General features: G+C 35.9%; 1 protein-coding gene across 1 annotated transcript; it reads right to left on the bottom strand.

The window, feature by feature from the left end:
* Positions 1-5,989: 5,989 nt before the first annotated feature.
* Positions 5,990-15,583, bottom strand: LOC5575165 (putative zinc finger protein 727). The gene is made up of 3 exons (XM_001655493.2): positions 15,331-15,583; positions 15,206-15,259; positions 5,990-6,917 (listed from the first exon to the last, which is right to left on the bottom strand). Exons 1-3 carry the CDS (start codon positions 15,515-15,517, stop codon positions 6,073-6,075), a joined length of 1,086 nt encoding a protein of 361 aa, XP_001655543.1. The 5' UTR covers positions 15,518-15,583; the 3' UTR covers positions 5,990-6,072.
* Between the last annotated feature and the right edge of the window lie 57 nt (positions 15,584-15,640).

The raw sequence follows: 15,640 nt of genomic DNA, 5'->3' as shown, positions 1-15,640 counted from the left end.
AAGATATACCGTTGTGTCTCGAGATCCGGACACTTCTCACACCGTAATCAAGTTGTTTTTAACACTTCAGACGTCGCGCAGTTGTATTTTGTACAACACTGCTGAAAAAACCTCGCCGTTCGTTCACAACTGCAGCGCTGTTTCTGACGCTGGCAAACCGTGCGACGACTGGAAGGTTAATTTGATGTGTTTAATTCACCGTCTTCGACTGAAAGTAATACAGACTGTACTACTGGGTTTGACCCGTTGGTTTGACCACATATAATCTGAACACTTTTTAATTTGTACCCCGCTAATTTGCACATCGTTCATATTAAAAATGGATCAAACGTCAATTAGCTCTCGGAACGGAGTAAAGTGAAATGAATCGTTGTGGAACGGAACGCAGAATCAAAACAAAACAGTGAAAGAGGTAACCAGAAACACGACTCTAGGGTAACGAAATGTTCAAAAAGTTGAAATTTAGCGTGATTCATGAATTCAAAAGGGCGTAACTAACAGAAAATAAAAAATTGAGTAAGAAGCTGGGCTGGCATCATTTTGCATCGTACTTGCCAGCTTTTTTAAGTTTTCATTAAATAAATTATGCAAAACAAATGGGCGTAGTTGAATTTTGATTGTTTTTCTTAGCGTGCAATTTCACCCATTCCCTCCCACACCAAACAACGATGGACAAAAAAAATGATTTGAATTCTCTTTTCGATTCAGGGCTCTTAATGATTTTTGAGATTTTGTTCAAATATTTTCACATAAATTGTACCATAATTATTTCCATCAATTACTATCAGGTATAAAACATGGTATCGTACGACGAATTATGTTGGAATACTTTGGCACATAAATCGCACTTAGCTTTACTAGATAATACATAGTGCGGTGAACATAGTTTACTTATTTATTGCCGTCAATCATGTTTGTAGACCGTTACAGAGAGTTTCTTATGCGCTAGTTACACTTCTACATTCAATTACCTAATTTTTCTTCTTAAGATAATGTGCGGAAGTATTGTAGCTTCGCTTTGGACCAAGTTAAGTCGATTGAATTTTAATGTTTATTATAAGTAGTCATCATTTGGTTCATTGGCCCAAATTTTGCATAATTAGTACGGTGATAGTTGATTGCAAATAGTTCTCGATGGCGTAAACGTCTGGATGGTACATAAAAGTTTAATTTAGATAATACTTCTGGTGAATCAACTTTATGGGATAAAATATCGTTTATAAATGAAATCATTGCATATTCACGACACTCTCTTAGTGTTTGAATATTAATCAACATACATCTAGCTTTGTAAGATGGTAATGGAAATTCTGTCCAACCTAATTTGCGAAGAGCATATAATAAAAATTGTTTTTGCACCGACTCTATCCTTTCATCATGTACTGTTGAAAAAGGTGACCAAATTATGCTGCAATATTCAAGTATTGATCTAACATAGGCAATGAACAATGTTTTTATTGTGTATGGATCATTGAAGTTATAAGCGAAGCGTTTAATGAAGCCTAACATATTATTAGCTTTATTTATCATAGTGTTATAGTGATCAATGAAAGTAAGTTTTGAGTCTAAAATTATGCTTAAATCTCTGATTCTATTACATTTTTCAACATTTTGATTGCCTAAAGTTATTGTTACATTGGGAATGTCTCTTTTCCATCAGATATCAGGTTACATTATTTTACATTCAGTTGTAGGGTAACCAATATATTTTGGACCCCTATATATTGTGGACTCCCTGGGCCATTTTCCTGCAAATTTCCCAGTTTTAATCGAAAGACCAACTCAATTCGCATGCTATTTGGAAAGGTAGGATTATTCCGCACTTGCATCAGCCGTTTATACATAGACTAAGTGTTTATTTCATCTGAAACTAATTTAATTTAATCGGTTCATCCATGCAACCGTTACAACACGTTACACACAGAAATTGAAGCCGTCGGAAATTTTTCAAATGTAAACAATTTTTTTTCATATTTCTGAACTACAAGCGAAGAATTTTATCGGTTTTCCATTGTTAATCGATGATTTAGACTATGGGCAAGCATATTATACAACCAGTGTCGTGGACTTTGTCGCCAAACGATAAAAAATGTCCAAAATATATACTTTGAGGGTCCAAAATGTATTGGTGTGTCCAAAATAATGAAAAACAGTGCATCACAATTCAATTATTTTCGACGTTTTTTGGATCCTACATGACTGTATGGGCAATTTTATCTCGTACAGGAAGTTTTTCTCTACATTTTGGCATATTCTTTGACTTGGTTACGCTGTGCAATTAATTGATTGAAACAAAAAAACTAAAATCACTTCCTTAAGGGGTCCAAAATACGACCGTTACCCTAGTAGGCTTTTCTGGCACCACGTGTGGAAGATTTGTACTTCGTGTTTAAAAGTATGTATGTCCTGTGAAGTTTTTATTTCCAAATAAAGTTTCATATCGTCAGCATAGATTAATTGTATATCCTGAAAATAAATAATAAAATAATATGTTAATCAGTCCACAGTTCGGGAACTCTCCCTTCTGTGCCAACTGCAGCCAGTACTTATACCTCATATATACCGTAGGTACGAACAGATAAAAGGTAGCGAGACAAAAAGTAGAATAATTAATATCACTTGAGATAGGTAGACATGACAATTAATACTTTTATTTTGTCAAGAACGACAAATCGTTCACAAACAGTATAAACAAAAGCGGACCTAAACGAGAGCCTTGTGGAACCCCTGAAGTGGCATGTATTGGTGTTGACTTTTTTCCTTTGAATTTCACTATTAGCTCGCGAGTGATTAAATATGATTCAATCCATTTCAGCAATTTGGCTTCAATACCAATTTTTTGCAGTTTAAATATAAGCATGGGTATATCAACACGGTCAAATGCTTTACTGAAATCTGTGTATAAAGCTTCTACATGATTTCCATTTTCCATAGCACTCAATGAATAGTTTACAAATTCGAGCAAATTAGTGGCTGTCGATTACCCTTTAAAAAAGCCATGCTGCGCTGTAGTTATTCTGTTTTTGATTTGGATAAATACTTTTTCATTTATGATGGCCTCAAAGAGCTTCGGGATGCACGAAATAAGGGTAATGCCACGATAGTTAATAATATCAGATTTTTTGCCAGATTTGGAAATGGGAACAAGGTATGAGCTTTTCCACATCTTTGGAAAGACTCCAGACTCCAGTGACATATTAAAGAGCCAAAATAAGGGAGTAGTCAATTCAATTGCTAAAGTCTTCATGAAGATTGGTGGAACTCCATCCGGTCCATTTCCTTTGGTTGCATCCAAGTTTTTCAAAACCATTCAATATTTCATGCACATTTATATGACTGATACCAACATCGTTAGGAAATTCAGGATGGAAATCGAAATATTCATAATCACGATCAGCTTCAGAGTATGTTGTGTATACTATTTGAAAAAAAAAAATTGAAAATAAGTTGCATATATCTTGTGAGGTATGGCCAACCTTTTCATTAAAATACATTGTAGAAGGAAAGTTATTGGATTTTAGTTTAGATTTGACATAGTTGAAGAAATTCTTTGGACTGTTTTTGATTTCTTGCTCAGTTTTTGAGTTGTAGCTTTCATATGCCAATCGCATTGCTGAGTTGAGCTGTACGCTCATATTCAAATATACTTGTAAATTCTCTTGACTTCTATGCTTTATTCTGTTCACTTCTTCACACTGGGTTCACTCATCACACTACACCGAATTATCAAATTGGGTTTATAAAGTTGCCCCCGTCTGAATATCCGTCGCAGGTGATCCGACATCTTCCCGTACCAACTAAGACTGCAAAACGGTTCATCCTCTGGCCCAAGACGATATCTAGAAAAAATTCTATATGCATGGCTGAAAAAAAAACATATTCTGTTGATGTTGTCTTCGAAGATTTGGGTGGTATCATATCAGTTGTGCTTATTCTGCGCAGCGTATGAGTCGAGACGAGTCGCTCTCACCGCGAATGACGTCAAATGGGATCGAATCGACAATTGTCACCTCATTCGACTCGTCTCACCTCATGCGCCGCGCAGAATAAGCACAAGTATCTTTTTAAGTCTATGGTGGTAGCATATCGATAATGGTTTGTGGAAACACTTACCTTCGGCTTCTCCTGACAACAGCTAGACTGCCCAAGCGGGCTGTTCCTGTTGCTGAGGGTGACTTGGTGATTTTATCAACGCACAATATTGATTTTTCACAAAACCTAAGAGTTTTCCTTTGGAAATGTACCGCAAAACACATTTGTGCAGAAGGGCGCAATTGAAACTGTTTTCAACAAAGAGGAAAACAAACAGCCGAATTCGACAGATGGGTTTCCAATTGGACACGGTAGGGGCACAATTTTATTTATGATTTGACAAACGGCGATTGATATTCTTACAGAAATCTTTCTATATCAAGATAATAAAAGTATTATAATACTCTCATAAAAGTTACCTTCCGGACATCGGTCTGGAATTATTCCGGAAGATTTTCAGTAATTCTTCCGGGTGTCTTAGTAACCCCTAGAAATTTTCTGAATCATAAAATTTTAATTTAATAATATCTGAATAATCAATTTTCTGATTCTTTGGAAATAACTTCTGGGATTCTTTTGGATAATACTATGAAATATACAAAAAAAAAAATGAAAATCCTTAAGTAATTCTTCCAGAAATCCCCCTAAAATTTATTCAGAAATATCTCTGTGATTCTTTCGCAAATAGTTTAGTTATAAGCAGATTAACGCAAATTATCAATTACTTTGATAACATATCTGACCTTTACAATCGTTCTAATTAACAATTTGTACCAATAGAAACCGTGTAAAATCACACCGTAATCAAACAGGCCATTGATACACATAGGTACATTGTAATTCAAAGACAAATAGTATTTAACAAATTGGAAAATGGTGATACCATTATGATTTAATGAAGATGATGATTTCGAGTGTTAATATGATTATTTAATTACTGTGATTTTACTTATTAGTGAGAAGTTTTATTTTTTTAATTATTGATGAAGCAGTAGTATTGCGTTGTGGATGATTCATAGTATTGATAGTAATGATAAAAGTGATGTAGATAATGGTGATACTATTACTGGAAATGATGGTGATACTAATGTTAGTTATGATGATGGTTATCAAGTGAAGTGAAAGTGTGACTTAATCAAGTGATCAAGTGAAGTGAAATCCCACCTTTTACCGTAACCGACCGAGACAGATCGCAACTGTGTTTGAAATCCATATCTTCCGTGTTCGTTTGGTGAACTGCTTCAGAAGGATTACGTCATTTTTCCTGTCTAAAGTCTAGTTCAGAGCTTTGGACACTATTCAGTGTATTCAGTGCTTTTAAATTATATTTTTTCTCTGAAACCCGAGGGCAAAAACAGTAAGTTTTACGCAAAAAAAAAACTGGGAAAAAAATGTATTGCATAGCTCATACAGTATGGATTTTTTTTTCAAAATACTATTGCAAAGGATACAGAACCCCACCGGTCGAGAACCCTTTCGGATTTGATTTTTTTGGACTACCCAGAGTATCTTCTCGTTCGCCGAACGGAAAAAAAGGTCAGAGGATCATTGAAGCACCCAAACAGCGGCGCTGCCGTATATAGTATTTAAAATTGTGACAGTATCGCTGTTATGTCAAGCACACAAGACTACGGTGGCGCTTTTCATAGCGATTGTTTTGGTTATTTTAATGAACTATTTAGCCAAAATTAAAAATAAATTGTATGACACGTAAGAAATCTAGAAACATACCCTCCCCCCCATTAATTGCTTTCGCAAATAATGGACAGTCCCCTACAAAGAAAGCTTTCAGTTAATAACTCTTGAAGTGCTTATAAAAACACTAGGCTAAGGAGATTCTTCCCCATCTATCGATCACTATCAAAAGCCACTTACTGGTTGATCGGGCAAGAAAGTTTGAACGAGTTTACTCAAAAACAAGGAATATTTCGAAACCAGTGAAAATCTTCTACCTACATGTGAGTGAATATAACTTACTTTATTTTTAAGCCGATGTGAAAAAATATCAAACCTCCAAGAATTGAAGTAACTCCAGTCTCATTACTTCGTCACGTGTTTCTTCAGATGATTTGCAAAAGAATCCTGTGTGTTGAACATGCGCTGACAGATTGGACAACGAACACGTGGCTTCAAATGACCATCCTGATGAACAGTGCATGTCGGTTCCGTGTTGAATACGTTTCCACAGAGGCAGCATTCGAAATATTCTCGTTCTGCGCTGCTATAGTGAAGTCCTACGGGATACTTGTCCTTCAATGCATGAAGTTGCTCTAATGAATGTGATCTCAGATGTTTGCTCATATCGTCGCAGGTATTCAGTCTTGAATTGCAGATCCTACAGGCAAAAGGAGCTGCTTTACCCACATGAAACTTGGCATAGTGCTTCTTCATCTTTTCGACAGAAATATAGCTGGCACATTCTTTACAGGCTTTTCTTGGACGCATGTAGTCATCGTCATTCTCGTCGTCGTCATTTGAATCATCCGAATCCGACTGAGAATCTGTCGGTGGTTTCGGTTTGCAAGTTTTATGCATCCTGAGATCAGCGATCGTTTTGAAAGTATCATTGCACTTAGCGCACTGGTATGGGTTTAGATTATCGCGGCAAATTTTATTATGCAGCTGTAAATCAATAGGCTTTTTGAAAATTGCGTTGCACTTGGAGCAAATTATTTTCTGCTCTTTCGGAGCAACGGGATCTAAGAGAGCTGCGTAGGAAATGGTAATTTTTTGTGAGCTGGGGTCGTGGGTAATTTTTATGGATTGCGGAACAGCGTACTTTTGCAGAATCTTCTCGATGTTTGGAAGATATTCTGAAACGTTCTCAAAACTGTCAGCAAGGGTACCGGGTGGAGGTTCTGGAGATGATGGAGTCGGCGAATTTCCTGCGAATGAAATAAAACATTTTTATGTGTTGTTCTTTTACGTACTGTTCTGTAGGGGATTTTGACGTTTTCTGGCCTTGTTGTTCACTGAACTTATAGAGGAGTGAAAAAGAAAGAATGATTTTCGTGTACAGTATGGCTGACCTGAAAATTTGACAACATGTATATTTGAAGGTTTCAAATAAAGAGCTCTTGGTTTATGTGGGAATATTACTATTATTGGCGGAGAGGCCTGTGTCATCCGCAAACAAGGATTTTTGACATCCCTGAGGTAACTCAGGTAAGTCAGATGTAAAAATATTGTATAATATTGGTCCCAAAATGCTGCCTTGGGGAACACCAGCTCTTACAAGAAATCTTTCAGATCTGGAGTTTTGATAATTAACCTGAAGTGTACGATTTGACAGATAAATTTGAATTATTCTAACAATGTATGTTGGAAAATTAAAGTTTTTTAAATTTCACAATCAAGTCTTCATGCCAAACACTCTCGAATGCTTTTTCTATGTCTAGAAGATCAAGACAAGTAGAATAGCCTTCAGATTTGTTGAAACGGATAAGTTGATGAGTGGTCGCTTCTCCAGGATTTTTGTCTGATTTCAAAATTGGTACAACCCTAGCATTTTTCCTTTTGTCAGGAAAATATGCTGATTGAAAACATTTGTAAATATATCAACTAGGAATGATAAGCTACTTCATGGAAATTTCTTGATGAGGATGTATACAATTCCATCATCGCCAAGAGCTTTCATATTTTTGAAATTTTTAAAAATAGTTCTCACTTCTTCCAAATCAGTCTCCCAGGAATTTTCGAAAAAGTTCTCTTGATTGAGAATATTTTCGAAATCCTGAGTAAGGTATCGTGGGGTAAGTGGATACAGAAAAATCAATAGTTAACTTCATTATTATGTACAGCTAACGTGAATAATGGAACTCAAACTTTTTTCTGTGGATAACAAATAAGGGACTATTATACTTCAAATCGCCATTTATTTCGATTTTTCTGATTGTTATGTATTGAGTATGAGAGACTTAAAAATTTGCGCCAAATGATCTACTTGCCCCACCATGTTGGGGTAAGTGAATCACCTTTTAAAAAATCTGTTCTCGAAACAAATGTAGTGTGATAATGTTTAATAAGAATGATATTACCCTCGCTCTTGTTATTAGTGCTACTTATGTTACATTTGAATACATTAAAATTAAAAAGTATTTTTTATTAAATCAAAATATTATAGAAAGTATGTATACATTAATTCATACTAATTTGAACAAAAACAAACGTTGTAACTAGAAAAATTTGGAGAAAATTCTTCCTTTTATACGCATAAGTTATACAGAAGTATTGTAGGATTATTCTTAAAGATATTTTCGAAAAACACTCATGGTTTAAAAACATTAGTTACATTTACTTTTGAATAACAAACTGAAATCCTTCTATTTTATTTATGAATATATGTGTATCATCTGTCTAGAACAATTTATATGGTCAAATAAGGTACGATACTATGCTCTCGATTGGAAAATAAGTATATTTTGCTCTTTTACAACTCAGCTTAGATAAACCACGAAAAGTTTCGTGTGAATTTTGAAATTATTATTCTTTTAATATTTTTTTATACAAGAAAGGTTAAAACAACTTTTAGGTGGATTAATTCAAATTTTCTATGGATAATTTGACAAATTCAAGCTGAGAATGGAACAAAATAAAGGAAAACAACATTTGCGGATATTATAGCTTATTAAATTTCTCGTAAGCAGTCTGCCAATAAATGATAATTATTCTTGATCCACTTACCCCACCCCATTGAAAAGTAGGGGTAAGTGTACCATGTCCAATATATTTGTATTTATTTATAAAAATGACATATTTTTCATTGTGATTCATTCAATTAGAACTGAAATGCTCACCATGTGTCGAAAAAAATAAAAGAATTCGATTTTAGACAGAGATACAATGAATTTTTGATTGATGGAAAACAATTTTCAAATTAATTACTTTTTGCAGCTAACGAAGCAATGGTGCGAAAACATTCAACATATTCAAGTATTTATGCTTTATATTGACAAATGATCCACTTACCCCACTGCTACACTTCCCCCACTGTACCTTAACTAGAAAGTCCTAAATTAAAATTGTGCGCGCTTTCAAACTGCATAGCAAGTTTTTGAGCTTTTTCGCAAGTAGTAATAATTTGTTTTCCTATTCCTAGCATTGCACAGAAATTGATATGACCATGTCGCGAACAAAGCTAAGACAATATTTTAATTCCTTAAGATATGATACAACATAGAATTAAGCAATCATGTAGTCTACTATTGATTGACGAAATAAATAAATAAATTTCAAGGCTGGTATTGGCTTCTAAGGTTTTTCCAATATTTTAGATAATTTCCAAAAGGGCTTAGAGCCAGAGTCCAATTGAGAAATGTTATTTTCAAAATTTTTGTTTCTTAATTGTGCAAAACGTTTCTTGATTTCTTTCTGCAAATCCTGCCATATAATTTTCATAGCAGGATCGCGAGTGCGTTGAAATTGTCTCCTCCTCAAGTTTTTAAGGCGGATCAAGAGTTTAAGATCATCGTCCATAATAACGGATTCAAATCTGGCTTCAACAATGGGATTTGCTAAAGTTTCAAGAGCATTGCCAATATCAAGTTTAGTTTCTAAAGAAATGTTAACATCAAGTTTAGAGTCAATATATCAAGGGGTGGATCACTTGATGCATTTGATATGTCAGAAGATATGGATGCATTAAAATGCATTTGAATGTACTTGTTCTTCAATGATCCATGGATTGGTACAATGCTCGAATGTTGTCGTTGTTGAAGTGTCAAACTTGTTCAACCACAAACTATAACAATTTCTAAAAGTGTTGATGAATACCACAATTAAAATCTAAATTCAGGTCCTGTATTCTCTCCTGTATCAGCTGTGAAGTAGCGAATGGGATGAGAAATTCTAAAGCTCTCCGTAGACATTTTCTTATCTAGACACAAAGTGATACTTTTGCATAATAGATAATTAACTGTTCTTTTTTACAGCTTTGAAGTCCTACACAACGGATTCATGGAATGAGAGGAATCAATCGTTTCATTGGGAAATTTAAATGGTAATAGCGAATTTCTAGATAGCAGACAGCAAGTGAATCCTCTCTCCACATGGTAATGATTCAAATGTACCAATTTTTGGAGTTTTCATTTACGTGATTCATGAACACCAGAATGAGGGCCGTCACGAACGACATTCGGCAACATGTAAGCTTGTGGGAGTAAGAAGAAATCAAATTATTTAATGACTTAAATACAATTACATCCCCAATTTCTACTGAAACGATATTATTGTTCTATTTTTTCTTGCTAAATTCATATTTTTCATTTAGTTAGAATATTGTCTTTGAAACATAAAGTTCATCCTTTAATCAATCATCATCTCTGATCCAACTTCAATTGATGACCTAGAAGATATAAATGTTATGCTAAATAATATCTGTGATTATAATTAATTTACTGATTAATTAAGTTTATAGCCGACCAAAATGTTTAACTACGAAAAGTAACAAGCTTTCTAATTCTTCAAATCAAACAATGACATGTCTCTATGTTGCTATGATGATACGATGATGTCAGGGCTTGTTGATTTATGTGTAGGAAAAATGCATTTGATGCAAATTGATGCACATTAAATGTACATTGAAAAAGTGATCCACCCCTTGCAATATATGTTTCATACATATTCCAGTCGGCTCGAAAATAATTAAAAGTGGAGCTGATAGGATTGTGAATCGCTTAATGGGATATTTGAAATGTAACAGGGACATGATCAGAATTAAAATCAGCATGAGTAATCAGTTGGCTACAAAGATAACTAGAGTCGCTTAAGACCAAATCAATCGTAGATGGATTTCTAGAGCATAAGCATAAGCATAGATGACCGTACAATTCGTAGTTGCTACTCCGTGATTGACCAGAAAATCGAAGTTGCACAGGGAATTATTGAATGGGGGTTCAGGATTAGCTTACCATTCTACAATGTGCACAAATCGAGAGCTCAAATTTTAAAAGTCAATAACGGCGCCGGCCACGTCCTTACGGTCATCGGGGAAGGGAAGGAATGTTAGTGTGACTACCGTTGTTACTAGAGACCGAGATCACCTCTGCATCTCCACGATTGTCATGGAAAGGATATTGGGTTAATGGGTAAGTTAGAGATCTGGGAGTCACCAATGTTTGGTGATGCGATCCATGATATAATTAGGCCTAACCGGATTCGCGAAATAATTCGATAATCGCATTGTACGCTGGACAAGTGTTCATCGCTCGCCCTCGCAAGGGCAAGCGACACGATCAATAGATCAAACACTACTAAGCGATCGCGGCACTTTTTCACTACTACGCGAACACGACGCGCGACATGTTTGATCCTGCTCTCGTCGCTCGCCCCCGCAGGAGCAAGCGTCAAGGTCGGTTGATCAAACACTACTCAATCGTAGATGGATTTCTAGAAGAGGAATACATGTAGGGCTATCAGGATATTGAATTGAGAAATATCCTGAAGAGAACTCATCAAATAAAATTCTGCCGTTGGAATTACTTTGTGAATTATTCCATTACCGATGTTCCAGAGCATTGAAATGGCAAATATGCAGCTATGAAAGTATATTTACCAAGCTGTGTTTCAACAGAAACACCTAAAGTTTCAAAAACTTTAGTTTCAAATGACGAAAACAGTTGATGTTTTATAAGCCTATGAATGATGATTGCAACTCCCCCACAAGCCCCATTACCCCCACAAGCGATCATTACGATAAACAAAAAAGTTAGGATCTCTTTTAAGTTTGGATCCAAGCTTCAAATAGGTTTCAGTAATAACTGCTATATGCACGTTATTAGCTGTAAGAAAATTAAACAGCTCGTCCTCTTTACCACCATTTACCAAAGAACGTAACGTCCATTTACCAAAGAACGAGCATTCCAATTGAAAATATTTAGATTATTATTTATTGGATCCATTAGAAAAACGTAATCCAATCACAATTTGATTAGTAAATTTCAAACCAACTTGGACTGCTTTAGTCATAGTGGTTTCATTTAATTCAATTGTTCAGTCAAAATAATAAAATCAGAGGGAGACATATCACTTGAAGTGGGTATTTACATTATCTGATGATTTTTCGTTAGAATTTTCGGTAGACGAAGTGGCGCAGTAGAAGTTTCCATTTGATTTGAAACAATTAGAACGGGTACTCGTAGTATGAACAGGGGAGGAGATCAAATTACCTGCTACGATATCGGCAAAAGATTGGGTATTTATCTTCTAAATTAATAGATTCGAACGGCTACTCGACGGATTATAATTAGTTTGTGAATGAGCATGATTATTATCTTCCTGATGGGTATGATTCTTAATCAAGCGATCGTTAACTGAAAAATAAGCATTATTCGAAACTCTATCAGGAAAATTCCAGAAACGACCGTTATCGTAGTGGACATTATCGTTCATCTGCCTGGCACAAACCTCGACGACTTGCCTACGCGAGAGGCAAGCCCAAAAATTTGACTTATAATCAACCCCGCAATTTGCACATATTAACTTATCGATATTTCACTGGGCAGACGCATCCATGCGGCAATGTTATGTTCCACAACCCCACTTTTGGCACCGACGGCACTGAGTGGGGTTCTGGAAATTTCCTCCAGGTTTCTGAAAATGTTCCCATGTCACACGGACATCGAACATAAGTCTTGCTTTTTCTAAAGCTTCAATATTATATAAATGAATGTTTGCCCTTTACTGGCATATACCAGGTTTGCTACTATGTCCGAAACATAGTTTTGGGAACTTGTAACCAGAAGACACAGTGTGTTTTTTGACAAATTGAGACATGAATTTGCGAAAAAATACGCGTTTTAGTGAGACTCGAACTCACGACTCCGTGTACGCTTTAACCGACCGCCGCTTCAACCAACTAAGCTACAGAACACCTTATGATTCTGCGGAATAGAAAGCCAAACTTAATCCGAATACTAACTATGAACACATTTCCATGTCCAATCCATGTCTCTTTCGGACTTAGATGCCAAACCCCCAACACGCTCACGTTTGTATCTCCCGATCGCAAGTGAGAGCGAATTGTTTATGGATGCTGAGTAGACCTGTTCATATTTTAAAAAAATGTCTGGAAATCTACCGGTCAAGCAGTATTCGGAATTCTCATGCTAAGATCAATGTCTGGTCAAATTTTCAGCTCATTTGATAAAGATTTCAGTATGCTTCAAGTTGAAAATGTGTTTTTGGGCTTATTTCAAGGTTTGAAAAATCATAACTAGCATATGACAAATCAAAACCACTTGCTGTTACCACTATTTGAAAGCGAATTCTATTCTGTTAAAGTTTGTCGAACACGCTAACAAGATTAAATTGAGTTTTAACATTGTTTGATCCAAATTTGTACTCCGCTGTACCCAGAAATTACAGTTTTCTCTATATACATGGTATATAAAACATGCATTGGTATTATTTTTTCAGGCCCTAGTCAACGGGAATCGAACATAATGCATTTATGAATTCATTGACCATCAACAGCTTACACGTTGCTTAAGGCAATAAATTACAATAAATACCCAAAAATCGAGCACCGCATCGCAACCTGATGATAGTTAAATCATGCATGACACATGTACCGGAAACGAATGAATTGAACAAGTTAGCATTGCTTTTTCTTTCCGAGTGATGATTGTTTTGATCGCATTTCACTGATCATTTAGAACGATTTGAAAACAATCATCATCATCGACTGAGAAAAGGCAGTGCTAACGTGTTCATTTTTTGCATTCATTGAAGCTCACGGTGGTGCTTTTGGCTCACCCACAGTGGATTTACAAATGTGCTTTTTTTTTTTTCCTATTTTTTACAATTTATTTTCGTAAGATAAATGGTTACTTTGAACGGGATTGACTTTAAGCTATGCATTGTCATCATGTCTGGAAATTAAAAGTCCGAAATTTTCATGCAGGCATGCTGTTCAGTGAAAACAATTCCCGAAAAAAGAGATTTTCAAGAACCTTGAGATACAAACCTCAACCAAACTATGTTAAAACTTGCTCCAATCATAAAATTGTGTTCGGCAAAAGTTCGTAGAATTGGATAAACTACTATGTAGAAGTATTTCCGATAAATTTTGATGTTTCGTTCGGTAGTTATGATTTTTTAAAGCTTGAAAATAACCCAAAAACACATAATTGATTTGAAGCACAACTAAATTTACTCTAAATTGAGTGAAATTTTGGCCAGAAGTTCATTTCGCAATGAAAAATCAAAGTATTGGTTGACTGGGGAGTTTCCAGACATTTTTGAAAATATGAATAGGTCTAATGCTGAGTTCTTACGCTCTACAGCCGCATACCTATAAGCCGAACACTTGCCGGCACGAAATTCAGTATGCGTTGAGCTCTCAGACGCTCTACGACCAACTGCGCCAGGATGACGCAACTCGGGATACATTAATGAATGTTTGCCCTTTACTGGCAGTAATTGGGTTCTTTTTTTAATAATGATTACTTGGACTGGGGGAAATCCAAGTAAAGCCTGATTTGCTACTGAAAAGGAATCGCTAAAGAAATTTCTCGCCGGTTACTTGCAGAAATTTTCTACAACGACTCCCATTTGAACTGACAGTTAATTTCAATTGCGTACTGCGATCAGAAAAAAACGCATTCTTGATCGATTCCTTGCAGAAATTTCCCATGCATCAAGATAGGCCGAGAAATTACTTTTCAGCAGCGAATCAGGCCTAAATCATTTATTCCATTTTTGATCTCTTCAGGTGACTTATAATCACTTGAGAGACCTTTCAAGACGACTTTGAACAAACGTTCAGTTTTGTCGTCATCAGTAAAAAAATGTGCTTTTTCTCTTCAAGATGTTAAAGGAGTTTGCGATCTTTAAAAGTTTCCGGCAAAACGCGACAGTCTCTTTTATTTTCGATTTTGAAAACTGCTTTTGCACTGCTGAAAAAAAAACTCGCTTTTCGTTCACAACAGCAGCGCGGTGGTTCTGACGGTGGCAAACCGTGCGACGACTGGAAGGTTAATAACTATGGAAGTGCTTCCGGAACACAATGCTGAGAAGCAGCCAAGAAGAAGAAGGAGATATGTGAGTTTAAAACTTGTTGTAAAAAAAAACAGTTTTACTAAGATGCCGGCTTTGTCCCAGTTGGGACGTAATGTCAAAAGGAAATATACCAGAAAACTATCCATAAAGCAAATAGAAACATTCATGCGCTTACCCAAATTCACCGATGGAATGGAATCAACTTTTAGTGTTTTATTTCTTGTACTTCCTGAAACAATAGAAAACAATAAATACTTATAATATTAAAGTTATCCAAATGCACATATCGCAAACCCTTACCGTCGTACGTGGTGTAATCGTCCTCACGGAAATGCTCACCGCAAACCTTCGCGTATTGCGACGGGATCCGGTCGAATCCGAGCGTTTCGCACCAACGTGCGGCCAGTGTCGGATCCAACGGAAACCCATGGTGCACGGTTTCCGATCCGACTATCTTCCGCTTCCGGCACACGCAACAAACACTCATTTTTTATCCCGAAATGTTTTGCACAACAGACTGATGCCGGCGAAAACGAGAACAAAAAATATAAACAGACCCTTCAGAAAAGTTTCGTGGATTGAAATGTCATCCAGTGTGATGAGCGTCGCG

The sequence above is a fragment of the Aedes aegypti genome, chromosome 2 (genome assembly GCF_002204515.2).
Source record: "Aedes aegypti strain LVP_AGWG chromosome 2, AaegL5.0 Primary Assembly, whole genome shotgun sequence".
Taxonomy (NCBI): Eukaryota; Metazoa; Arthropoda; class Insecta; order Diptera; family Culicidae; genus Aedes; species Aedes aegypti.
Note: the sequence above shows the minus strand (reverse complement) of the source record. Positions and strands in the feature narration are given on the sequence as shown.

What these genes read in the sequence shown, in the direction of transcription:
- LOC5575165 (XM_001655493.2), bottom strand. Translation starts at nt 15,517, where the DNA reads ATGAGTGTTTGTTGCGTGTGCCGGAAGCGGAAGATAGTCGGATCGGAA. An exon ending in CGATTACACCACGTACGACG is followed by an intron (nt 15,260 to 15,330) that starts GTAAGGGTTTGC and finishes CTATTGTTTCAG; the next exon opens with GAAGTACAAGAAATAAAACA. An exon ending in CATTCCATCGGTGAATTTGG is followed by an intron (nt 6,918 to 15,205) that starts GTAAGCGCATGA and finishes TTTCATTCGCAG; the next exon opens with GAAATTCGCCGACTCCATCA.